This window comes from Malurus melanocephalus, unplaced genomic scaffold, assembly GCF_030028575.1.
Source record: "Malurus melanocephalus ecotype Western Australia unplaced genomic scaffold, MMel_1.1 scaffold_386, whole genome shotgun sequence".
NCBI lineage: Eukaryota > Metazoa > Chordata > Aves > Passeriformes > Maluridae > Malurus > Malurus melanocephalus.
The window spans coordinates 57,628-84,645 of record NW_026623618.1 but is presented as its reverse complement, the minus strand read 5'-3'; the positions used below and the strand labels follow the sequence as shown (position 1 = coordinate 84,645).

General features: G+C 38.8%; 2 protein-coding genes across 4 annotated transcripts in view; both read left to right on the top strand.

Annotated features, from left to right (window-relative positions):
• Positions 1-7,240, top strand: part of SGMS2 (sphingomyelin synthase 2) — a 31,974-nt gene extending 24,734 nt beyond the window's left edge. For all 3 annotated transcript variants that reach the window (XM_057379088.1, XM_057379087.1, XM_057379086.1), the window contains exons 5-6: positions 2,262-2,428; positions 3,173-7,240. In XM_057379088.1, the coding sequence (XP_057235071.1) occupies positions 2,262-2,428; positions 3,173-3,376 (371 nt within the window). In that variant the 3' untranslated portion in view covers positions 3,377-7,240. The remainder of the gene's footprint in view (positions 1-2,261; positions 2,429-3,172) is intronic.
• A 7,814-nt stretch (positions 7,241-15,054) lies between these two features.
• Positions 15,055-26,094, top strand: LOC130581141 (cytochrome P450 2U1). The gene is made up of 5 exons (XM_057379079.1): positions 15,055-15,569; positions 19,996-20,625; positions 23,974-24,135; positions 25,097-25,264; positions 25,669-26,094. The coding sequence occupies exons 1-5, from the start codon at positions 15,128-15,130 to the stop codon at positions 25,845-25,847; spliced, it is 1,581 nt and encodes a 526-aa protein (XP_057235062.1). The 5' UTR covers positions 15,055-15,127; the 3' UTR covers positions 25,848-26,094.
• The last annotated feature ends 924 nt before the right edge of the window (positions 26,095-27,018 follow it).

Below are 27,018 nucleotides of genomic sequence, written 5' to 3'. Positions count from 1 at the left end.
ACAGGTTTTGCGAATTTTGGATAAAACATACTGTAGCTAATTATGCACAGTAGCTCTGTGCAGGCTAGCTGCAGGGGACTGTAGGGAATATTGTGGCTTGAACACGGTATCATTACACACTTATACTGCATCCAGAAGCAAATTTGCTTTTCTCAGATATGCTGGCCATTAGTTTCTGCAATCTATGAAAAGTTCATTCATGTTCTTTGGATGTCTTGTGCTTGAATCTGCTGCTTAATGCTTCTTGTAGTTGGTAAGAATTTGGCAAGCATGCAGAAGATGCAGTTATGTTTTTTCCCTTTGCTTTATATTGCTCTGGGACTTGGGAGGAAAAATATGTGCTACACTCAGAGCATCTATTGAAATGGTAGAGAACTGAGCACTGACTTCTAAATCTGATATATGGTTAGTAGTGCTGCTGTCCTGAAAGCTTGGCTGCTCATGAATACATAGTGGGGAATTCCTTTCTCAGTTCACATCTTTGGAGTTGGAGTCTTCCCTCTTCTGTTGTATCCCAAACTATACAAATGCTGGCTTGGCTCATGGGAGTGTGTAATTCTCACTGAAACAAAAATAAGACTGACCACCACTAGTTGGATGCCTTCCTTTTATTAAAATGTTGAGGGAATGAGTTGCTGTATTGCTGCATTGCTGCATTCTGCCTTAAACAAAAAACACAATATAGAAGGGCCTCTTAAATATGATGGACTCCAAATGTGCAGATTTGAGGTGTTGTTTTTTGAACAGTGATGTAAGATGCTATTATAGTCTGATTCTTAGACTTAGGTCTTTCTTGTGAAGAGAATGTTGCTGGGGGAATGGCATTTGTAACTCATCAAAATTACTAGAGCAGTATTAGGAAAATAGCCTAATAATAGCTATTGTTTGTCTTYTTTTGTCTGTTACATTGCATTTTAATGCTATTCACATACTCAGTTGCACCCAGAAAGATGAAGACAGCTCAGTATTTTCTGGGCTAGTTTTGCTTCTGTACTTTGGACTGTATAGGATTGGAGAACTTGTATCATACAAATTTTTACAATAAGTCCTTTGACTCATGCCTAATTGTTATACAGCACTTCATTGAAATATATGCTTAAGCGAGAAATGCATAGCTTTTGGTTTTTTGCATCCCATATAATTATCAAAACATTACCTGAACCAGGGCATAAGCCCTAAAACTGCTCTGAATTAGAAGCTGCTTTTAAGTGGTCTGTTTTGCTCTTTTGGTAATGTCTCTTTGGTGTAAGATGCATTCTGAGGTTTTTATGTCTGGTGTAGTGGAGTTTTTGCTCTCCTCTTTCTTTCATACTCTGCCATTTTTTTCACTTACTCTTCTGCACTCATTTTTTTTTCACCAGAATAGTTATTTGTATTTTTAGCCTTGGTATGTCTGTCTTGCTCAGTGCCTCTGAGAGCTTACTGGGTAGGCTTGTTGAGATCAGTTAACTTTTCCGCTGGTGTTGTGTGAAAGTGAACGCTGGCCATTGCCCCAYAAGGCAAGGGGTGCCAAAATCTCCCACTGTGAGTGAAATGAAGCCAGTTAGCTTGTCAGAAGTTATGAATGGTCRTTGTGACACCAGGGCATTTTTCAATGGGGAAAGAAGTACAGGAGAACTTTTCTGTTGAAGTAACTTAAATGCATTTTGAATAGCTCCACTCCCATTTGTTAAATCTTTAATTGAAAGGGTATAAATTTGCATAGTGTCCTGTGTACACTGTATGCTGTTTCACAGAACTGAGGCTTCATGCAAATTGAGATTAAAGAAAGAATTATTAAGACTTTTTTAAGAATTTGAGTGTCTTTTTAATCTGTGATCTCTGCTAAGGTTGTGTCAATTCTAGATACTTGAGTTTACTCAAGTATSTAGAATTGTAAAAAGAGAAGATTAAATGCTCAACTCAGGTTAAATAACCAAAGTGTATGTTTTGCCTCAATTCTGTCTCTTCCTCTGCACCCCAAATCCTAGAAGTGATTTAACTGGARAACTTAATTTGACTAGAAAATGGATGATAGTGCTGTCTAACTAACCCATCTTGTGTTCACTTTGAAAAGTAAGAWTACCTCAGTAAATTTTTGTAATTCATTAGTCTTGTTTTCTGTGTCAAAGCAGGGGGCTTGTAGCACTGTGATATRAGTTATGTTTTCAAATTTAATAGCCTCAAATTAATTTTTTATCTTTTCCACTTCCTTTTGTTGATTGCCATAATAACATAGATGGCTTTTTCTATTTTTTTCCCATCACCTCTCTGTTTCACAGATTCACCACGTCATTTCTGGTGGTATCACTTAATCTGCTGGCTAATGAGCGCTGCTGGCATCATTTGTATCCTGGTTGCTCATGAACACTATACCGTAGATGTCATAATTGCCTACTATATCACCACACGGCTCTTCTGGTGGTACCACTCAATGGCTAATGAAAAGGTGAGTGTCAAATACCTTCAGAATTAATACATAGCCTGCATTTGTTAAAATTGCCTAAAAGTTAAAGTTAGTTCTTATTTTTGGAATAAGAATAGGGGTTCCATATTGAAGTTAAAACATAATGGGCAAGAAGTTTCACTTCACTGTTATTTAAGTAAATAATATTAGTACATCTTACAAATGGCTTTTTTGACCTTTGAGGCTTTAATGCTGTAGTTGATGTATAGAATAGCCCTTCTTTGTCTCARCTTTTGAATAAACAGTAGTTGAGTAGTAAAATTTCTGGCCAACTGAAATTACCTAGACAATCCTAAAATTCTAGTGACAGTTCTTCTGTAAATGTCATTAAAGGTACACTGTTCAGAATGTATCTGCTGCAATTGTTTCAACAGCTCCTTCAAGTAGAAGCTTAGCTCTCAGGCCCATTTAATCTAATTCTCAGCTATTAGTCATCAATGGAAATTCAACATGCCTGAAAGCCCTCATATTGGAGAAGACTTGAATGTTTTGTCTCCCCAAATTTTGTACAGCAACAGAGCATCCCTTTGTGTTAAAGATGCTCAGTTTCTAGTATGCATTTATACTATAATGTCTATCTCAATTCTGTCTTTTGTAGGCTAAATACTCACTGTTTTTGCAGAAATGCATTCAATTACATTGCGGTTTTGCCATTGTCTTGACTCAATGTAGTTGATTATAAGGCTTTAAACTGACTGTTTCCTTTTTGTATTTGTGCCAACACAGACTTTAAAGGTGTCTTCACAGACRAATTTTCTCTCTCGAGCATGGTGGTATCCAATATTTTATTTCTTCGAGAAGAATGTGCAAGGCTCTGTTCCTTGCAGTTTTTCCTGGCCGATATCTTGGCCTCCCAGCTGCTTCAAATCTTCATGCAAGAAGTATTCACGGGTTCAGAAGACAGGAGAGGACAATGAAAAATCTACCTGAAGAAAAGAAGGAAAGCRTCAGCTCTGTTTTTTTCATCTTTGGTCTTTCTTTTTTCTTACCARAACTTTAATGCTGTAACCAAAGTTCTTAAGAGGACTGTAACTGAAGAAGTGGACCAAGCTTCTGTGCAATTGATTGGAAAGACAGTTGTAGACACATATATTGCCATTTCAGATGTTTTCCTCTCGTCAGGCTGTACAGACCTATTCTACTCTTCAGTGCTAATGAAATACTCCACTGATGGAATTTTTTTATTAAAGAAAAAATGGAGCAGGACTTTGCTTTATTAACGAGATAGAGGTGCCAAAGACCACAGTAGCACTTTCATTACTAACTGTCACTCATCCACAGAAGCACCCAAAAGTCTCATCTTCAGAGCTCTGGAGTGCGTAAGGGCAAAAACATATGAAAATGTAAAGGCACGATACTGGCATATTGAGGTGTATAAAAAAAATAACACAATTGTGGGAAGTGGTTTGTTGCATTATTCTTGCTAGTGAAGGTAAGGCTTTTGTGTAACTKGTACAGCTGGAAGCAAGTCTGACTTTTTTACGCACTGCAGGTATGAATATCTCATGACCCTAGAATACTACTTAACCAACATAAACTCCTATGTATTCTAATATATACCAATTTTTACATTTTTATTAGTAATTTTATATTTACACAGTTGTGCTACCTGATAATTTGCAAATTAGAAATAGCTGCTAACATCAGATCTCAAGGAGCCTAAAATTTTATTAATATAAGGGACACAGTTTCAAAGTCTAAATCTTGAATTGCAGCTGGCCTTGTGTATATAGCTATACAGTGCCTGTCAGTGTATATACATGCGTATACACACAAAAGCACACACCTTAAGACTGTTTACTGGGARGAGTGATCATAGAGTTGTTGATGCAGGCAGAAGTTCTACAGCTCTCACCTGCTTGAGGAATGCAAGGCCAGGTCCAAAATGGGGCTACATAAAACGAACTTTAATTATAGTAGCAGTCTCTTGCTGAAGCTATGTAGCAGGTTTGCTTGGGAACCATAGTTCTGCATTGATTTTTTTTTTTCTTTTATCTGTTAACACATTTCTGTAACTTCCTTTGAAAAAAAACCAAACAAAAAGTGCTAAGTTGAAATACATACAACAGCAGCATTTCTTCAATTACAATATCAAATGACTTCATATTAAATGAAAACTGTGGTAGAACTCACATGTAGATTCCTTTTTTYCCCAGAGTTTCGGTGCAGCTAAAATGGCTATTTAAACAAGTTGGCTGAGAATGTGGGAAACTACMGTGGGGTTAACATGTAACAAAACTACAGATTAACAGCTGCCTGTTTCTTGTTGGTTTATGTTTTGTGTTGTGAAAGCAAAGTAGAAAATCATCATGCCATGTTTAGCCATTTATATTCTGTATTGATTTCTGCAGTTGACTCAATATTATTTTCAAATATTCAGTAAAACCGAATGAAAAGATAAAACTACATTAGTGTCACCTCAGCACTTAATATAAAGGAAATGCTGCATATTTTAAGAATGTCTTGAACTGAGTGACAAGAGTGAACACAATTTGAATAATGACAACTTGKTTTTTAAAAGTCCAGGTAAAGTTATAAAATTCAATACAGAGTATTAAAGWATAATCTTTTTCATTTAAGGGGATTATTGCTCTGATTTGTACATGAGAATATTTTTGATGTGCATTTCAAATATTTTTGTGCATTATCAAAATAATAAAATAAAAAATGTTTCTTTCAGTACATCCTTGGAAAAACTTAGCTAAGAAAGAAATTCTGCTGGTGTTTGGTTTTGTTAATTTGAAAGAACTTAGTAGACTCTCCTAACATGCCCCTGAAGTGKTGTGTGTATGGGCATAGCTGTGCTTTCATTTGCTTGCTTCTAGCTGACCTTGAACAACTAAAAAGCCAGTAGCAAAACATTTTTGAATCTTTTTTCTCTATCATACAAATGAATTTATTCAAMATCAGTAGATCTCCCAAGCTACTTGTTATATCAGTACTACTTGACAGATCATAATCTTTTAAGTTAAAATCTAAGCTTTGTGATACCTTAAATATGGTCATGTTAAGCCACTTATAGTAATACTATCTTTTAGGAGTTACAAAGGGTTTTCACTAGTGGCCACCATGCCTTGAAAATAGCATGATGAAAAGCATTACATAGGGAGCTTAAACAGAGGTTTTCATCTGTTGGCTGAAAAATAAACACGTTGGTGGTGGTTATGCAGACAATTAACTATCTGGACTATGTCTCAGTGGGATTTCTGTAAYAGATCTGCAAAGTAGGTTTTCTTCATGCAGGATGAGTTGTTTGGAGGTTTCTATACCTTTTCCTGTTTCTGAAAGAAAAAAAATGTGAAAGTGATGAAATAGAGCCAAGTAAAGACTCTGCTTTTTTGGTCTGTGTGAGCTTTCATTCTACTGCTGAATTTGATAGAGACTTCTATTGTCAGMCAAAAGGAAAGTTTAGATAGCAGCTGTATCTCTAACGATTTGATTCCTCTTCTGGCTCAGCCCTCCCTTAAATGCTTAATATTTCTCCATTGTATGAAAGCTCTCAAAGCAGGATCTGTGTGTGTTTAATTAGCAGAAAGTGCCAATTCTCTATGCTCTCAGTAGTTTTTAATTGTTTTTACAAACTTGGATCATATAGCTGTATTTGAAGACCGTTTAGACCTATACATAAGGTMAAAAAATGGGGTAAGTAATGGTATATTCTAATTCTTATTGCTGAAGCAGTTTATCCACAATACAAACCACAACTKCTAAATGAAAATTCCTAATTTTAAGATCTTAGTGCTCATTGTATATGAATACCGTGAAGTTTCGTTTCATCCTAGGAGGCAAAATATTGTAGTAGGTAAAAAGAACAGGAGAAACTTGGACTTTACTTAGGCYTACATTCAAGTGATCAGTATATTTGGTCTGGATATGTCCAGTGCTTTCCAATATGTCACTCTTTTTCCCTAGTTACAGTAATATTTCTTACAGATGTCCCATGGGCTGCCCCTTTACTGTGACTATATTATGCTTCTCTCTGCTGAGGAGCATTTACCTATTAAACTTTACAGAGATTTAAAGCACTCCACTTGTATACTTGACCTGTCAGCATAACTTAAATGCTGATTGGTGCTTTATGAAACAAGCTTTCTTAAAATGCCTAACCTAAATTTAAATCTGGATTTAAAATGTTAACTTGAACATTTAAAGAAATGTGCTACTAAATGGTCGTGCTACAGATGCTTACTTGTAATGCCAGAAATTACTAATGTCTATTTGRGAACACTGTAAATGGACACTTTTTTTGGTACGTGCTTAGCACTCCCATGTGGACGTAAATGGTACTAAATGTTAGTCATCCTTCATTGCTGTTTTCTTGGAAAGATTGCCACRGGTGGGGTAGTAGCAAAAATAGCTGTGCTATTCATTGCTATGAATTCTATGCTATAAACTGGATTTGCTGCCCTCCTTAAAAAACAGTTGGGAGAGGAGATTAAAAAAAGGTATGCTAAAATACACTACCTTCATGTACTAGAGAAATAAAGCTCAGCAACAGATTTGGGAAGTCTTTTAAGAGATGAGAGACCATTCTCTTAATTGGATTATTGCAAATCCACTTACCAGGGTCTTAAATGAGAATCTGTTCAATCTCTGGCTTTCTCCTGTCAGTAGAATCTGGCTAGACAGTTCATCTTAAGTTTTTTGGTAGTAACSCAAATTATTATTCTTATTTCAGCAGATGTAAAATATAGCTTACTAGAGACTGATCCATTAACTTCATTGCAAGGTGATGTCTTTCCAGTAACTTTAAATGAAGTTCCCCATAGTTCTTTTTTTGTTGTTGTTGTTGTTGTTTTTTAGGGGTTTTTTTTTTTTTTTTTTTTTTTTTTTTTTTTTTTTTTTTTAAACTCCTAAACCTTGAATTTAAATGATTCATGGGGTAGTTTTGAAAATGGGTCCAAGCTGTCAAATGGACTGGAACCATTTTTCCTTACTGGCAGATCTAATAATTGTGATGCTTCATTGTCATCTTTATATTTTTACAATATATATGTTTTGGACTTACCTAGAACTCTTCTATGGCCATACAAAATTAGAGTGATTCTGTAATATTGAACACTTCTGTATGGAAGTGTTCTATTCCAGGCATTGTAAAATCAATGTCAGTTGTTCAGTTACTGAGAAAAGGGATCTTTAAATACTCCTGTTAGACATCATTCAGATGAGTGTTGCTGCTTAAGTGCACATGAGAAAAATATCCTAGCATGCCATTGAAGTAACTTTGCATATAAGTAAGCCTTCATGTGCTACTTTATGATGCTTCTTAGCATCTAAAAAAAAAGTGCTGTGAAACAGAGAATGGAAACAAAGGCCTTTTTTTTAATATTTATAAGAAGAAGGAAGATAAAAGCACTGAAGTAGATGATCGTCATATATTGCTTTTTACGTGAAACTGAGCTAAAGCTAACTTCTAAGAAATGTAGAATTAGATTGTGTAATAGTTCTGAAAAAAAACCTCTAGACCTATAAGGAAGCAGCAGTATTAGGCACATAATTCTATGGTACAASTGTTTATCTGTGCTTGTTCTTATCCATAACTTAAAATATAAAAACAAAACCCAACTTGGTGAGAGATGCTTGGAGATTAAAATACTTAAATATTATTAGTAGTTTTTTAAAGTTGTTTCTTCRAACTGTCACTAATAGTTTCTAAAACAAGAACAAAGTGCTGCAATGCTTAAAGCATGCTGAAGCATTTTTCTAGTTGGCTTATGTTTCCATGGATTTAACCTTATGATTAAATCTGACTAACCTGGGAAGCAGTACATAGGAATGTCAGGCTAGATATGGGTAGCTTATGTATTGTACGGAAACGTTCCAGTTAYGAACTCATCTTGACTAACAAAACACTCAATGCTTGAAAAATATTTAAAGATGAAGTAACAATACTGTTCAGCCTCTAATGTGTATCTGAAATACTGGTCTTGAGGATTTCTTCTCTTCTGCTGTAAGTTAGTGATTAAAAACCCACAAAGGTTTGACTTGTTTTTAGTGAAAATGTTTTAATTGTAAGGGACTTGGAGTTTAGCAAATTGTTTTTTGTGGCTCTTGGCTGTGCACTAACCTTTAAGATGCAAACTSGGTAGGAGAGGGCAGACTACTTCTTACCAGGAGGAGCAATGTGTAACTTGCTGAATTAAAAKTATATTGGCTGCATGCTACATGCAGTTTTATTCATACTATATAGTTGAAAAAATATGCTGTATTGTGCTGTTATGGCTAGTGTTTGCACTTTTTCAAAAGATTCTGTAGTGGTTGACCCAGTCCTTCTGTTAGATGACTGAGTGGTTTTTTCCTTTACTTTCCGTCTGTGTGACTAAACATAACTGGTTTTAGTTCTGGTAAACGTCAATGAAAAAACATAGATCCCTGGGATACAGTGCCTGAGGTGTTTTAAGGGTCTGTGTGTGGGTTTCTTCTAGGGGAAATAATCTTTTAAGCAATGCCTAAATAATATTAATGTCAGCTCTTTGCATTTGCTCTCAGCACAATAAAGTCTTTAGGAGGTTAGCATTTGTGGCACTGCAAAGAATTACTGCAGAAAAATCATCTTTGTGGCAATTGAGATCAATTTTCACAAAGTATCTTTGCTGAAATACATTTGGATGTGACTTTTGGGTTTTTGGGTTTGGGTTGTTTTTAATTAAGAGAGAAAGTAGTCAGAAATGAGTCTGAAGTAAAAGTATCTCGACCAGTTGGGGTCCAGACACTGCAGGCATAATGTGTGTGAAGAGGGGTCTCTGTGGCATAAGTAACATTGGATTTAGTACACAGTAGCTTCTCTAGGAAGGCAAACRTGGTTGTACTTGTACAGAGTAGGCTGTGAGCCATCTTTTCCTGTCCTTTTGAGCTTTTTTTCAGTCTGACTTTGCAGTGCTAGAGGTGCAATGGCCAAAAAGCCATGGTCATTTACAAATCAAAACTATGAAAGGAGCTGAAAAGGCAGATCTCTGTAAAAACAGTTATCAGAGAGCTGTGTTCTAATTCAACAGAACATACAGTTTGGTGTCGCTTCAAGTGTGTGTCACTTTTAAAATGAATGGGTCTATTTGCTTTCTAAATTACTGGGTTTTTTAAATTAAAGATGGCAGAAGCATTGAGAATACCAAGAGGAGATTGATCTCCCTCCTTACTTTCACCTCTCCCATTCAAGTGTTTGTGTATGAACCTTAAACACTATTACTAAACTCCAACCCCTCTTACATTTTGCGTAACTTACCAGTGCTTTGTTGCATCTGTGAAAACTGCATTTTCATTCCACTTCTTCAAAGTTGCCACTCAAAATGCTGCTTATGCTGAAGCCTGTGCTGCTCTGGACTCCTGTCTAACTACATCTGCTTCTACTAATTGTCTTTTCTAAATGGCTCAATACAGAAGAGTAGGATWTACATTTGAGAAGGCCTTATAATTAGCCATGAAGGCAAAAGACATTCTTGTCAGACACCTCTTTGCACAATTTGTACTTGGGAATAATTTCAGGTTTCAAAACCTAACATGCTAGGACATTGTTTGTTTGTTTTTTTTTCTCTCAGGACCTGAATCAAATTTTCTCCTTAAATGTTTAGTCCATTTGTTTGTGTTTATTTTGTAATTCAGGAGAGCATATGTGAGATGTAAAAAAGGTTCTGGTACCTTTTGAGGTCAGGGTTATACCAAGGAACCTGAAAGTAAAAGCAGAAATAATGGTTTGATGGCTGTGGTTCTTGTGCTTTCCATGTGACTCTGTGAACTCTGAAGACTTCCCTAAAAACAGCACAGGACATTACTTTGGCTGCTACACGGTTTCATCCATATCAGCTGACAGCTTTTCTTGCATGATTTCTCCTAGGTTGAATCCTATGTGTCTATAGCTTTGTGTGTTGATTGGAGCTATGTATCCAGCCTTGGAAAAACTAGGCAAGAAAAGGTGTTGGCTGCTGAGGAATCCTTTCTGATAATAGAAGAATGCTGTAATGCATGCACAAAAAGAAGCTGATAGATGGCATTTTTTGGTAGCTTTAGGGTCCAGTTCTGCAAATGCTCTTCAGTAGAATACTGCAATAACAAATGTTACTATTTAGAGACCTTTGGTGCTGTAGTTTGTACTGATGTTTGCAAACCGGATGTAATTTTCATATAAATTGTTTGCAATTAGCAAGAGCTGGCTTTTATGTTACAAAACTTTCAGGATGACACTTGATAGCTGATATTTTGTTAGGTAACTGAGTGTTTATGGTTTCCTGTATATGTGCAAGAGATACTAGAGCTAGAGTTGTGATTTGTGTTGCAATCTGTTCACTGTGTGTAAAAAACCCAAACCAAAACCAACTATTGCACTAGTTGTACTTTAAAAAAAAAAGCAATAAGGGGAGCATCTTGTAGCTTTTCTCTCCAAAGGTGCTATCTGTCATGATCACTTGCACTGTTGACCATTAATTTGGTAAAAACATGTTAAAGAAATTCTTCTATGTGGTTTACTTGGCACATACAAGTTGAAATTTTTTATGGTCAGCCTGTGTGCTAATGAATTCCATTGGACTATTTACGTGACCACCCACATCTTTAAAAATCAAAAACCTTTTATCCATTTATGGTGCTAATGGTCTCAATTATTATTAAGAGCTGGTATTCTCTTATTACACATGAACACTAAGGAAAGCTGTTGTGACCTTTTCAATAAAGCAAAATTTCTCTACATTTTAAGCCTGTTCCAAATGTTTTTTATATAAATACAATCTTTTTCTATTCCTGTTTTATATAAAAATGCAAAAAAGAAGTATTTCAATGCAGGAAAACATTAGGACTGTGTTCTAAATTATACGTCCAATTCTAAATTATCATACATTCTTAGGATAGCTAATCTTCTGGAACTTAGTCTAAAATGGAAGAATTGTACTGGGTTGGTTTAAGGGAMAGGCTAGTAGTTTAAAGAAAACCATTCTCCAAGGTCATCATCACTGTTGAAGCCTTGAAGCAGAGGGAGAGGATGTGAAATGGACAAAACTATTAGGAGGACAGTGTTTATGCAGTGTAGATGTATATTTTGCTGAAATTTTAAAAAAAAAAAAAACAACCAAAACAACTTGTGATGGACATAACTATGTAACTGTATCTAAAGAACAGAAGTGAAACAACAATTATCAAGGCAGTTCATAGTAGGACATTATAAAAACACATGAAAGAACCTTAAAGAGATTTCGATTGCGAAACAGCAAAGTAATTTTCTAGCTTTGTTTGCAAGCTTCACAAGCAACTTTTTCTTAAGGAACTATCTTGTGCCTTCTGTTGCAGAAGCTATTGTTGCCTTCCCCCCCTCTTCTGGTTATGATTTTATTGTATACAACAAAAGACAGTGCACTTCCAGATCTTTCCAAGAGGTGTTTTAGGACAGCAGTACCTACACTTTCTGTCCACAGAGAATATGAAGCCTTTAGTCCTTGATAACCTGTCGATTTGCAGTTGTGAAAGTAACTGCCTGTGGCAGGTACAGCTGTCCTGCCGTCAGCTCTTAAATGAGTAGGATGCCCTTAATTCATCCAGACACATGACTGTGTGGAGCAGGTGCCATGTCCAGGCCGGGGCAGCCTGGAACACAGCAGCATGCTCCTCCGCTCTGAAGTGGGTGTACCCACTTTGGCCTAAGGTTTTGGTCCCTAAGCTGCTGTCCTTCATATCCTAGAACAGGGTATCAAATCATCTGCACCTAGTACTTAAATAAAGGGGCTTCTCTAAGATCTATTTGATGGGATGTCTGTGTCTTCTATGCAAAGAATATTGCATGTTTAAAGTAACTTAATTTAAAACAGAAACAAGCCCACTATCTAGGATAAAACCAGGGCTGGCTGGGGTTTTTGTTGAGTGAAGGTGGATAATCTAGTATCAATAGTCCAGATTGTGTCTTCCTACTTGTCTCAGTGCCTGCTTTAATAGTATGACACCTGGAAAAGCCAAAGATTGAACAAAGTCATCCATAATAGTCCTAAACCACATTGAAAGATAAATTTCCTATCTTAATTACTAGAAGCTTTAGAGAAAATGGACTGTATTCTTTTAAATTTACAAATAAAAGTGCAATATCTACAGAAATATTAAGAGGTAAATGGGTGCATGTTTCAATGCACTGCAAAAACAAAACTGTGTGAGCATGTGACATGCACTTGACTGAGAGTGGTTTTTTTAGCCTTAGCATCTGTTGTGTTTCAGAAACATGTTTCAGTGCACTAGTGTAACTCAGAACTTTCAAATATTTTCAATGTGCTTTTGACAAGGAGAGTKTTTTTTATTCATAAAGTGCCTGTGGAAACAAAAATCCAAAAGTTGCCTGTGAGTTCAAATGAAGCATGTAAAACCACAGYCCATACTTGAAGAGAATGGATGCTAAGTCAGCAGCTGCAGCGGACAGCTGGTCGACATGTCCTAAGCCTTGACAGGATTCAAAGACTGAGATAAAGTTTGAGAGAAGAATATTATGTTGCTTTTGAGAGTTTACTGTGTTTATTATACTTCCAATGCTTCTGCTTGGGCCTTAACTTTGTAACTTGGTTATCCTTAAGGAAAAATTAGTTCCTTTGAACTATTCAATTTTTAATGCTTTTTAATAGTCTGGTGGGGATTTTTATTTGCTTGTTACATGAAGGTGTTTTTTGACCTGTTATAAGTGGAGTCACCAAATGCTTTGATTCCTTAATTTGGGGTARGAGTTGGAAGAATGTTTTTTTCTTCAGTGCAGAATTATAGGTGGCGTGGCTTTTATTGCATTGATGCTAGGACTGAGGAGGAATTATTTCCATACAAAGCACCATAGTGCTAGAACTTGTATATGCAGTTATTTGGGGTATGCAGTATATTAGTAAAGTTACTTGATATGTTTTGCTGTTGATTTCATACTTTAAAAAGAGGCCATKTGGTTTTGACTTAAATTGTAGAAACTGATTTTGAATAATTGCAACAGCTATTATTTTAACTTGAAACATCCACTTAAGTACTGGTGTGTTAGAGCAAGTTACATTTTATCACTTAAAATTTTGAAATTAATCTCATTTTTATCAAAATGAGTGTGGAATTTAATCTCTGGACACCCTAGAATTGGTCATGTGCCACTGAAACCAATTTTCAACTGCGTACATAGGGAAGGAAGGCCATTTTTTATCTAGTGCAGCTTCTTGACTAGACTGAGAAGGAAGTGAGGCTAGATTACTCTCGTACAAAGAAAACAGGCAAAAACAGTAATGTGTTTCAGCTGTGCTGAATAGCTTAGCTTCTTATTTTCATGCTACAGAACCAAAACTTTTCATAAGACTCAGATTTAAAATGTCTTTAGTTCAGCTGAATTTTCACTTGTTTTTATATATTTTTCTAATAGATGCATTTTATTGGTGTACATTGTAATTAGCCACTGAATTTCTGCCAAATATGGACAAAAAAACCCCTGAATTCTGTTCTGCCAGTTTCAATCTGTTCTTAGCTTTTCTATTTTGTTTAATCCAGGGCTGGTAAAATGTCCATTTGCTGTTTAGATTAAAGAGACGGTTGCCTTAATTGCTTAGAGGAAAACGGACCTTGACCATTTGAAGCTTAATGTATTTCTGAATTTGCTGTAACTTCTGTATGATTGCAATAAAACCTTTTTAATACACTTCAGCCGCTATTTTACGAGCAACTTGTCACTATCTTTACTGAATGTTCAATTATTTAAAAAATAGGTTTTTAATAGGTTTTTAACAATACCCTTTTAATCGATAAGCACCCTTTATTCTGTGCACTCTATTCTGTGCACCCTTTATTTCTTATTTTGGGGGGATCACTTTGAAGGAGTGCTGTGGGCAAAACATAAATACTTTTTTCTATTAGTGAGGGGATATCAAGAGCACTTACTAAAATCACTGATGCTGCAGCAAATTACTGGGAAGACCATACAGTGGCATTTTTCAACATCTGATTACCTCTCTAGGGGTTAAATTTTATATTGCTGCTCAGCTGGAAAAAGGGCACCAAGGTGTGTAATACAGGGAGGGGGGAGTTACCCTCAAAACCAGTTGTGGGTGCGTTTGAGAGAGTGGGGTGTTTGGGTGTGTTTTGGGGTTTTGTGCTTATGTTTGGAGCGTTTTATTACTGCTTTTATTTGAGGAAAAGGAGGAGAGCTACACATCTTTTTCCTCTAAAATTTAAGGCCCCCTCTTCGAAGCGTCTCTCGGTTGTTCTGCATTTGCCAAGCAGTTACGGAACCTGGAGCTTGGACGTGGTTCTAGGTTCGTCCTTAAGTCKGAAAGCAGAAAATTTTTGTGTATTACCTCGAACTGCCGGGTTTTTTGTGCTTCGAAACGGGGAAGAAGGATCATCCTTATTTCCTTCCCTTCGAAACCGCTACAAAAAAAAAGCTGTTTGCGTAACGAGCACTTGAAAGCAAGTGCTATGGGGGGGGGAGGGGGGCGCTCACTTTTTTTTTTTTTCTTACGCGAGCCGGACCTGTGTGCTTATTCTGTTTCATCCTTCATGAACGCGGGCTGTCCCCCCTCGCCGGCGGCGGGGGCGGTGTCGGGCCCGGCCCCTGTCCCTGTCCGTGTCCCTGTCCCTGCCCGCCCACAGCCCCGCCGGGCCGGGGTCAGAGCGCCGCCGGCCTCGCCTCCCGCCCGCCCCCGCCATCTTAAACCGCTGCGCGCCGGCTCTGAGGGCAGGCCGCCGGTGCCGCTGCTCGGGGACATGGCGGAGCCCAGCACGGCAGCTTGGACCTGGCTGCTGCGGCCGCCCACGGCCACCGAGCTGCTGCTGGTGGCCCTGTGCTGGCTCGGCTGCTACTGGCTGCTGCGGCGGCGGCTGCGGGCGCTGTCGGGGCTGCCGCCGGGCCCCGCGCCCTGGCCGGTCGTGGGCAACTTCGCCTTCGCCCTTCTGCCGCCTCCGCTGCTGCGCAGGTTTGCGGCGGACGTGCAGGGCGGCGACCGGGTCTCCCCCGTCTTCTCGCCCCACGTCTTCCTCACCGGCCTCACCAAGCTGTACGGCAACGTCTACCGGCTYTTCGTGGGCAGCCGCCCCATCATCTTCCTCAACACCTTCGGGACGGTGCGGGAGGCGCTGGTGCAGAAGGCGGAGGTGTTCAGCGACCGGCCCTCCGTGCCCATCGTCCTCATGATCACCCACAACAAGGGTAAGCGCCGAGTCCCGCTCTGCGAGCTGCCCCACGCCCGGTCATGGCCGGGATGATGCTTTGGAGCGAGAGATGCTCGGGACCGTGGCTGCTCTGCCGAACTTTATAAATGACTCCCACGAATTGTGGACTGAACTGTTTACTTCCTTTTTGCTCCTTGCGTGTGTCCCTCTCTCTGCTGCTGACAGAAAGCTCAGGGATGTTCGCCCTGCCTTGAGGTGGACGTGCAGCATCCCTGTGAAGTTGGCAGTGCTGTACCGTGCACCACGGAGCATCTCTGGGTGCCTGAAATGCCCGATCCCTTTAGCTCAGTGTACGGTAAAGCGGCTGAGGGAGCTGGGCTGGTTTAGCCTGGAGAAAAGGAGGCTTAGGAGAGACCTTAACACTCTCGACAACTGCCTGAAAAGGGATTGTAGCCAAGAGGGAGTAATCTCCTGGGTAATAAGTAATAGGACAAGAGGAAATGGCCTGAGGGTGCACTCGGGGAAGTTTAGGTTGGGCATTAGGARGAATTTCTTTACAGAAGGTGTGATTTGACAGTGTAATGGACTGCACAGGGAGATGGTGGAATCACCGTCCCTGGAGGTGTTTAAGGAAAGGCTGGATTTGGCGCTCGGTGCCGTGGTCCTGTTGGACACGGTGCTGTTCTGTCATGGGTTGGACTCAGTATCAGAGGTCTTTTTCAATCTCATTGATTCTGTGACTGGCATTTGTGTAGAGCTTTGAGGCACAGCTGGTCTGTCACCTGGGGGCTTTCTGATTTTGGCTGTGTGAGGGGAAGAAATTTCCAATGYTTGGGCAGTGGTGCGAAACTGAGCGCTGTTCCAGTTCTTACCAAGGTAGCAGTGGCAGTGAGCACTGTGGAGTCCTCTGGCTGTGCAGTCTGTGCTGCCTGCGTGCACGCTACTGTTCCTGAGATGCTTTCAAATATGTTCTGCTTGTCAAAACTTACTGACCATATTTGGGGTTTGGTTTTTTTTTTTTAAGAGTTCAAAGGAAAGTTACTAGCTGTTGCAGGAAAAAGGCATGAAGAGTTTAAACCCGTGCCAGCAATACTGCAGGTAGAATTTCTTCTTGTTTAGTTTTTAGATCATTACAGATATCAGTGTTTGTGGAAATCTACTTACCCTTTTTCAGTTTAGGAGGTGTACCCCAGAAGGCTTGTTAGTGTGCTAGCTTGTTGTGAAACTTACCTTTTTTACTTTTTTCCAAGGCTAGGGAAGTTTATTTTTTAAGTGTCTGAAACATTTCTATTTTTTTTTTCTTGTACCAGAATTGCCCTAATCAAGAGAAGGAGGAAGTGAGGGACCTAGATGATGTTTATTAAAATGCTATCAGGCAGCATTGCTGAAATAAGTTTGAAGAATAAAAAAGCATTCATTATATTGATTTAATAATACTGGTTCAAGACAGATCTTACTGGCACATTGTTATAATGTGTGACTATTTTTAGGTACAGTGTTTTAGCAAGAACTGGAGGAGGAAAGGGAAARAGGAGTTAGATAATTTTAGTACTGCTGTAAAACCTCATATTCATGCTTGTGGTAGATTTCTTTTTCCTTGAATGCCATGAATTTCATATGTTTTATGTTCTCTTTCAGATTTCTGTGAATATGGTGATGCAAAGAATAGCCAGGGCAGTTGGCAGCTTGCACCAGTGGGTGCTCCAGGAGAGYTGAAAGTATGAGGAGCCTGTTATCCATAGCAAGAGCATGCTGCAACCAAGTCCAGGGACAGTGCCTGTCTGTGTTACGCTGTGTCAGGGATATTGTGTTGCTCTAGGGTTTATCTCAGATGTGTGGCTCTATTGTGTGTAAGATGCAAATAAAAAAATTGTGCCTGGGGGAGAGCAGGTGGAAGTGTCAGAAATGGCAAATACTGCATTTCAGCAGCTAGATTAGCAAATGAGGAAGGCTTTCTTGGCTGGACAGAAAGTGCTGTAAGAACTTAAGGGAGAAGGTAAAGTCAGTTCTTACATGAAGGCTTTCGCACATATAGCTGCAGAAAGAGMAATAGTGGACTAGGGAGAAAAAAGGTATGTCTGTGGTTTGGTTTTAGTATTTTAAGTTTTTGTATTCTATAGCTATGAGAGCTAGCAAAGACTCAGTCGGCAGAGTAGATGGAGTCTTGAGTGGTTGTCTGTCATTATAACCCTGCCCTGTCTGTCTCCAGATGGCACATCTGACAAYAGAGAAGCTGAATGTTATTAAATGTCATGACTGCTGTGTTTGTCCATGTTCCCAGTATTGTAGAAACACTAGAGCTAGCAGTAAAAAAAAAAAAAGGGCAGAGGGGAGAGTATGTAAGCCTTTGGCAGAACTAGTTTCTTGTAAGGATTTGAATTTTTTCATGTAAAAAGGGGGAATAAAATTAACTCTCTGGTTCTGTGAGTTTGTTAGTTATATTGAAAGGTTTTAACTATCAGTTCATAGAAATTAGGCCTCTGTAATGAGCACGAAATCCTGGTTATTGTTGCTTCAGAATTTATTATTGTCTTTCCTTCAGATTTTTTTTTGTTATTGTTTGCTTTTTTATTTTGCTTTAGTTTGTTTGCAGGGGAGGTTGTTTTTGTTGTTTCCAGGTTTTTTTTTCTAAGTGTAGAGATGTTTATGCTGGGTAACTTGACCTTTTAGGGCAGGCAGAGTTTCTTGGAAATCARCAAAGGACTATTTCATTATTGTAGCTTGTTAGTGATGCAGTTGAGAGTTTGCTTTCTTCTCTTACCTCTGTTATTCTCTATTTGTGCTCTTTTTCCTCCTTGGTCTGTGTCCTATGTTATTCATTTCCAATTTACAAATTGGTTATTGGTATTCTTCAGCAATTTGGGGTTTGGGGACATCAGAAAACACCCTGGGGTGCAGCCACTCTGCAGAACTGCTACAGAGGCTCACTTGGTGTGGGGAGGTGTATTGTTGTTGGTGTTAGATTTTCTGTGGGGCTAGGAGAGTCTCTTACATTCCAGACAATCGGCCTGTTTTCTTTGATGAAAGTATTTGGATCCTAAAACTAATTTCCCTAACGAAAAGGGAAAAGGTTGTGGATTCATAGCCTGCTTTGGAGATGTTTGTTGTGGGATAGAAATAGTGATAACTTWGTTTTGTTCCAAGAAATCCATGTTTCTTTCACAACCCAGCCACAAACCCTGGAAACCCAAGTTGGTTCTTGGCCAAATTCAGCCCCAAATATGCCTGTTTTTTTTCACTTTACCTACTTGAGGACACCGGTGCTAACAGCAAACACTTGATAGAGGAAATCTGGAAAAGTTTTGCTTCTGTTTTTGAAGGGCCAGGAAGTGGGCATTTGAATAGATTGCCTAAGGARTGTCTTTATGCAGAGAAGATGAAATTCAGCTGATTGAGCTTGTCCTGACTCTTCATAATGTTCTTGTTTAGAATATTTGAAGCTTGGTCATGTGTTTGTATTCTTTTAGCATTAGGGGCTAGGAATAATAACTTGTAATAGAAATGTGGGCAATGTTARGTATTGAAATATGGTCCATCTTCCAGTACTTAATGTAGAACTTCTGTTCTCTTATGGCCATTTCTCCTTCTTTTAAAATCAGCATTAAGATTTGCAGTTGACAGAAGAATTGATATTGCTTTTATAAAGTAACTTTTTGTTTCCAGAGTAAACAAAAAAAAGATGTGGTGTCATTTTACTAGAAGAACAWATCCAGAATTAGGTCATGTTTGATGACTAAACTTTCTCAGGTTAACCATGGAGTACATTGGAAATAGCAGGTTGTTGTATTCATTACCCTGTGGTGTCTTTGGTGTGGTCTTTTAATTCAACAAAAGAGATGTTTCTGTTTGTAAGTGAGTAATAGAGRTTTAATTTAAATRGTGTTTCATGATGACACAATCATGCAGAACAAGTGCCTAGGGGCATCAAAACTGTTGAAATGCAAATCAAGCAGGTTTTTGCCAAGTGCCTCTGAACCTGTCTTCACCTTCCCAGTTTTCTTGCAGTGTGAATATCCTGTATTTCTATTACAACCTAAAGAAAAGCTTGCTTGTAATAGAAACACATGCAAAAAGTATTGAGAAGTTTGTATAACATGAAGGGGGAAAAMTGCAAATCAGTTTATGTTTGAATGTCTTCTATGATGCCTTGCTGAGTTCATGTCCCAGCACATGAAACAGAAAAGGTTGTCTAATATACATCCCAGACTAAGAGTTCCTCTTCTCCATCTAATTGTGTCTTGCAAAGTCTAATGAAGCTAAGATGTAACTTGAATATTCCGAAAGCTATTAGAAAGAACCTTGTGTTCTTCCTTTAACTCCTAGCCCAGTGCTTGGGAGAGATTTGCCATATATCATTTCCCTCTCGTCGGGGTCTCAGGTTGCAGGCCTGTTCAGCTATTTCTTACTGAATTTCATATTGAAAATTGGGCATTTTGGTTTCAGATTCTGTGTTGTTCTTTCAGGTGTTATTTTTGCACCTTATGGCCCTGTCTGGAAGCAACAGAGGAAATTCTCTCTCTCAACACTGCGACATTTTGGAGTAGGGAGACACAGCTTAGAGCCTAAAATCATCGAGGAGCTGAACTTTATAAAGGAGGAGATGCTGAAGCACGGAAAGGACTCATTTAATCCCTTCCCGATCATTCGCAACGCGGTGTCCAATGTTATCTGTTCCATGGCCTTTGGCAGGCGTTTCAACTATGAGGATGATGAGTTCAAGACGATGCTGAAGAACATGGCCCGTGCCCTGGAGCTGAGCGTCAACAACTACATGATCCTGGTCAACATCTGCCCTTGGCTCTACTACCTTCCCTTTGGGCCTTACCGGGAACTTCGGCAAACTGAGCTGGATATTACTGCTTTTCTGAAAAAAATTATTGCTCAGCACAGGGATACACTGGATGCAGCAAATCCCAGGGACTTCATTGATATGTACTTCATCCATGCAGAAGAAGAGAAGAACAAGGAGAGTAGTTTYAATGATGATTACCTGTTTTTTATCATTGGTGACCTCTTCATTGCAGGCACAGATACTACTTCCAACACATTGCTGTGGTGCCTGCTCTACATGTCTCTTTACCCTGAAGTACAAGGTGAGATTACTTTTATTCTAGGTGATTTATTCCAGACTGTAAAGCTCTAGATGGATGCTCAGAAACAGAAGCAAACAGCAACAGCGAAGAAACCATTTGGAGTGCCAACAGTTCGTGTGTATGTATAATTTGAAAGGCTGGTATGTAATCAGACATCATCTGTCCTGCTGTGCTATGATGATTTTCAGGCTAGTGCTATGTATTAAGTGCTAATGGCCCTTTAATATGTTTCTTCTGTTTTTTCTTCTGGGACAACTTTAATATGTTTCTTCTGTTTTTTTCTTCTGAGACAACTTTATCTTTCCCAGAGACTTTAGCATGAAAAACATAAAAACAATTGTGGCATTCCAGGCATACAGCAGTGATATAAGATGTGTGAAGACCATAGTGGTAAAGTCTGTTATTATACCTCCCTGAGCATGGAGGTTCTTGAGCCTAGCAGCAGAGTCTGGGGAAGTGAAACACTACCTACTGTGGAGGAAGATCAAATCAGTCAGCTTAAACAAATTGGGACTTGCACAAATGCACAGCAACAGCTGTCAGTGTCRTTGGAGGTCCTCTCTGCATCAGTTTTTGGGTGGTCATGGCCATTGGGTAGGTTTCTGATGATGAGGGGTGGAGGGGTGACACATGGAACATAGGATCACAAAGAAGAGGTGGAACTAATTGGTCTTGTTCAGTGTTAGGGGAAGGTGGCTGAGGGAAATCCTTCTACAAGTATCTGATCTAAAGGTGCTAAGCAGATGGAKGCAGTCTCCCCTGAGGTGTGTAGTGGAGGGAAGGGAAGAGACAACCTCCAAGAAGAAAATTCTGATCAGATACTGGGAAAAGAAATTGCCCAGTGAACATGATGAAGGAGGGACACAGATTGCCCTGAGTTTTAACAGAATCCCTGTTTTTGGAAATTTTCGAAACTAAGTGGGCCATGACCGTGAGTAGTCTCATCTACCCTTAAAGTTGGATCTGTCTGGAATAATCTCTTAAAATAGGTCAAGATCATAGTTTATTGCACAAATTCAACCAAACTGTTGACTAAAGATTGCAAAATAGGGCACCAGTCCAGTACATGGAAGAGAGAGTTCACTGGGGACAAATGTAAAATAAACTGCTATTGCATAGGCTTATTTTTCTGTTTTTAATGTTGTGTATTATCACTGCTTGACGTGATTCACAGTTACATGAATTTGATATATTCTAAATTACACAAATGAGATCTAGAAGAGTTTCGTGTTTGTTTTTTTGACCTCTTTCCCTTCTGGGTATGTGCTAGTCAGTTTTCACTCTTCTTCTGATCTCTAGCAGTTTTATTGCTTCTCTCTGCCTCTTTCTTATGCTTTGGCTCTTAACAAGTAATTTAAATATGCTCAGTGTTCCAGACTGTATCACTTTGCTATGGAATATGATTCTATTATTTTTGGTATCCCATTTCTTACATATTCTGATTGCCTTGGAGTTATGTATGTGCCTCTTTTTATTCCTGGCAATTAATTTTTCTTAAATGTGTTTAAGAACACATTTAAGAGAAAATACCTAGAGAAAATACCTGAATTGTGTATGTTTTAGAAGAAGCAAAAGTTGCTTGCAGACATAGAAAGGCAAACTTAAGGGTTATCATAGGAAAAAAAAAACAAAGGAAAAAAAACAGCAGGAATTGTCTGTTTCTCTTTGGAAAACAGTTTTGCTTTTTAGAGAGAAATGGAGAAAGATGTGGATGGAAATGTGGTGAGGCTATGGGAGGTATTTGGTTTGTTCTTTTCCCTGACTTTTTTTTTGATGCTTGACTGCTGAAGATSTGTGAGATTTTTAAATATATGTAAAGTGGTGGAGCAGCTCAAATAACATGCAGTTGCAGAGACTGCTGAAGTTTACATTTTGCAGTTGCTAATGTGAGCAGCAGTTTGGCTGTTCTCTGTATAGTTCATCATATCTCTGAACAAATGAGAGTAGAAACTGAACAAATGAGTAGTTGGGAATAAAGTGCTGGTGTGACATTTGACATGAGACAATCTCCTTAATTTTTTCTTTGATATATTAAAAACTTTATTTATTTGTTTAAATTACTGTGGACATGCGTGCCTGAATACAGCGCCATGATGTGTCCCAATAAAAGTAGTAAAGCCCCCTCAAAAAAGGTACTGGAGAGCCACGCKGTCAGCCCGTCTCTTGCTGTATACTTCCTGTATTTTTTAATGTTTCTCATTCATGAGTTTTTCTGCTGGCAAACCCAGTAGGTGGCAGCAGCGRCTCGTTAAACTCAGTTCAGGCAGCACTTGTGGATGCTTGGGAAACTGGGACACTTTTTGTGCATTGAATTTTTATATAATCTTGTATCACTGGTAAGGAGAGAAAAGAGCAAAGACTCAAAGTATCAGCAGCCTGGTTGGAAAAGGCAAGCAGGACAACCACAAAGTATGCAGGATATAAAGGGTAAAAAARGAAAACTGACTTACATTATTTTTGATTAAAGGTTAGTTTTGAGGTCTCCTCTTTCAAGGTTGTCTTTTGTAGACATTTTTTGGGGATCTGTGTAGCCAATTCYAAGTTACTTGCAAGAAAAGGCACATCATCTTGTATGTACATAGGTAAAGCAAATCCTGAATCTTGGAAACTTCTATGAAGAGGATTACTTGTATGCTGATCTTTCAGTGAAATGAAAGGGACAAGCAAATAATTTGATATTTTTTTCTTCCAATGAATGAGATTCTCTTCTTTTTGTTTTGACTTTGCAGGAGGGCTGTGTGGGAAAGAAGCATCTGCTGGTGCTTTTGGGGGGAATAGGACRTAGCTGAGTTTAGGTTCTGTGAATAGAAAGTAGGAAATGGCAAGAATTAATTAAACGGCTTCAATGCTTGCAGTAACAGCACCAGAATTCCTGCTCCAGAATGAAGTATCTAAAGCAGCTGCATGAAAAACTTTCCCATCTCTTCATTCTCAGGCACATACTGCATGCAGTTCTCTTACTGCTGCAGTTTTTAATTGCAGAGCAGAAGCTTGATGTTTTCATCATTCAAATTACTGTGTAATTAAACTCCTAAAGATCATGAATACATTTGGAATTGCAATAGGACTTTTCCTGTACTTTTCCAATACTGAAGTGCTAGCAATGTCTGTCATCTCAGTAGCTTTACTCTTGACAGTATCAAGATGGTGCTTGATCATTTTCTTCTTAACTGAGTCTGTTCTTAAGGCTAATATTGGCATAGCTGTTTCTGCTAGGAATCACACCTTGAAGTAATTTTTGAGAAACCTGTGTAAACAATGAAGCAAGCATAGGTAGATGACATTGAGATGATGTCTTCTTGCATACTGTGTCTTGACTTTTTTATTTTTCTTGCTCCCTTTGAATAGAGAAGGTTCATGCAGAAATCGAAGCAGTTCTAGGACGTGACARAGTGCCCTCTCTTGCTCACAAGGCTCAAATGCCCTTCACAGAGGCAACCATTATGGAAGTGCAGAGGATGACTGCAGTTGTTCCCCTTTCTATTCCTCGAATGGCCTCAGAAACTGCTGGTAAGCATTTCTAGAGACTTGTGGCAACAGCATTTCTTCTGGGGATGAGGATCTGATGGGACATCTAGTGATAATTAACAAAGACCTCATTTATGTACTGGACATGCAAAACAAATATTTTAAATGCCCTTTATARGCAGTAGGTGGCCTTGACATACTTGTCTATGTAAGCAGATGYCTGACCTAACATACAGAAGTTTTTCGTAATCTTGAGTAATTCTTTTTTGGGGGTCAGCTTGTATTTACTRATGCGCTTAGTCATAGCTGGCAGCTGAGACTACACCTTTGTACCTGAAACAACAGAGTGGTTTTTGACATTCCGACMCAGAGGTCTGAAAACATCAGATTAGAGTAGCTGGTTTGCTAAAGGTTTGCACCAYTGACCTCCTCAGGTACAGGAAACATTAGGAAATGCCCTCTTCCAACTCATCTGTATGTTTTCTTAAACATAGCTGAGCACTGGCTAAAGTCAGTGTGAGATAGCAATACTTGAYTTTTAAACCCATTTCTGAATTGATCTGCTTTTTAAAAATATTTTGATTTGCAGGACAGTGAGGTATAGCAAGCTAAAACGAGACTAGGCATTTCAAAACCCTTGTGTGACAGCAGTTCAAAATCCATTCTTTGACTGTGTTGGGGCTCTGTGACAGCACAGGAACAGAAGGAAAGTGGGTCACAGCATTGGTATKCTGCAGAGTGCATTTCTGACAATGGCTGCTTCCTTCTCTGTGCAGAAGCTGCTGGTGTAAGTTGATGTCTTTCCAGCTGCTCAGGCCTGTGTGATTCTGACTCAAGCAGGATAGCAGAGATYGCTTTGCCTTAAGCTTTTGCTACATTTGCAGCTCACAGCTAGGGATCGATACCATTTTTTGTGACATCATCTAGTTGTCTTTTTACTGTAATGTTTCCCATGTTTCCATCTAGCACCTTGTCATATCTTTGTCTCTGCTTTTGTTTAAAGTGCTCCAGGGATACACTATTCCTAAGGGTAGTGTGATTGTGCCCAACCTGTGGTCAGTACAYAGAGATCCTAATATTTGGGAGAAGCCTGATGAATTTCGACCATCGAGATTTCTGGATGAAAATGGCCAGTTAATAAAGAAAGAGGCATTCATTCCTTTTGGAATGGGTAAGATAATCCACCTGGAGTCATTAGGTGGGTGGGTTGGGTGGGTGTATGGGTGGGTGGTGGTGTTTCAAGTGTAGGGCCTCGGAGGTGGAAGATGTAAAAGTCGCACATAGGACTAATTCTAGACGTAGATATATTATTGCAGTTGGTGGCTTGCAAAATAGTTGGGGTTCCTAAATTGCCAGTTGCCAGACAGAAATTATGAGTTGTCCTTTGATACTACTTTTGCTGTGGGTGTATATGCTGTTAATATGAAGTAGTACAGCTGAGCAAGGGAGTTTCAGGATTCATAGCTTAATAGTAGTTTGAGCCTTTCTGTGTTTGAACTGTGGTAGCATAGGAATTACACGTGTGTTAACAAAAGGTCAAAGCCAGTAATGTATCTCCTTTAACTGTTCCTTTAGGTAAACGTGTGTGCATGGGAGAGCAGTTGGCAAAAATGGAGCTGTTCTTGATTTTTACAAGTCTAATGCAAAGTTTTACCTTTATGTACCCTGAAAATGCTGCAAAACCATCCATGGAGGGAAGGTTTGGTCTAACTTTAGCTCCATGTCCATTCAACATAATAGCTTTGAAGAAATGATACAACATCAAAAAAYATTAAGCGAAGAAATACTGCACTTTTAAAATACAGCCTTTTTTATTTTATTTYCAGCTTATTTTGTTACTTTCTTTCCAGAAAAAAAAMCCCAACTGCATAGGCTTTCCTAGTCAGTGAGAATGATTCATTTAGACTTCTGGAAAGAAAAGATATTTTTTGTCAGCTGTTGCATTCCACAAATGAACTGACAGCATAGTTTTTAATTTGATATTAAAACTTGGTGGGTTTAACTTTTTTAACTTTTGTCTATTACTGTCAGTTTGTCAAATGGTGATTATGGGAGAATGGTCCAAAACATTTGTTACTGCTCTAGCAAATAGTAATTGCAAAAAATTGTGAAGGCAGCATGTAAACATTTCATTTATCAAAGGAGTGGAGCACATAATGTAATATTAAAAGTATTATTAGGAGAGGTTGTTAGCATTTGCTGAGTAAAGAAACATTGTAACTGAGCTTAAATAATTACATATACTTTTTGAAAATTACTACATTCTTGACATTCAGGGCTCACTATAAAAAAGCAGGTACCAACTCTGAAAACCCAGGGTTTGAGGCCAAATGAATCCTTGATTATGCCATATTCTCAACATGAAATGATTGTGAAGCATCTGGATGCAGRTGTTTTATCTCAGAATTTAAATGAGAGCGGAATTCTCTAACAAGAAGCAGCAGAACTCTGTTCTCTCTGGTGCCAAACATATTCAAGACAATATTTGTGCTGCCTTTTAGCATCCTGCCTCTTGCTGCCTCAAGGCAGCAGTGGCTGCAGGCTGGATGGGACCAGTGGCTGCTCCCTGGGGAAAACACTGCATGTGTAGTTCTGAACTCGAGGCTTGCACTCAGGTTTTTCATCCACAGGCAGTGGGGATAGTACTGTCACAATCTCTGGCTTTGGGAACTGGAGTCTTCAAATATGGCATCACTACAGCATTACAGGTGAAGGCCTTATTCATTTACCATGGAACAGGAGGAAGCTGACAAACTTGAGGTTTTAATATAATGGCTCTCCATTATCTTCCACACAGTACAAATATTTTATAGTCTGTACAGTATTTGTGTATCAGTACCTTACTCTTTGCATGTGCAGAATATAAGTGCTGTTAACCACTGTCACACCAACTGCCAAGGAAATCTCATGTTAGGTGTTTCAGAA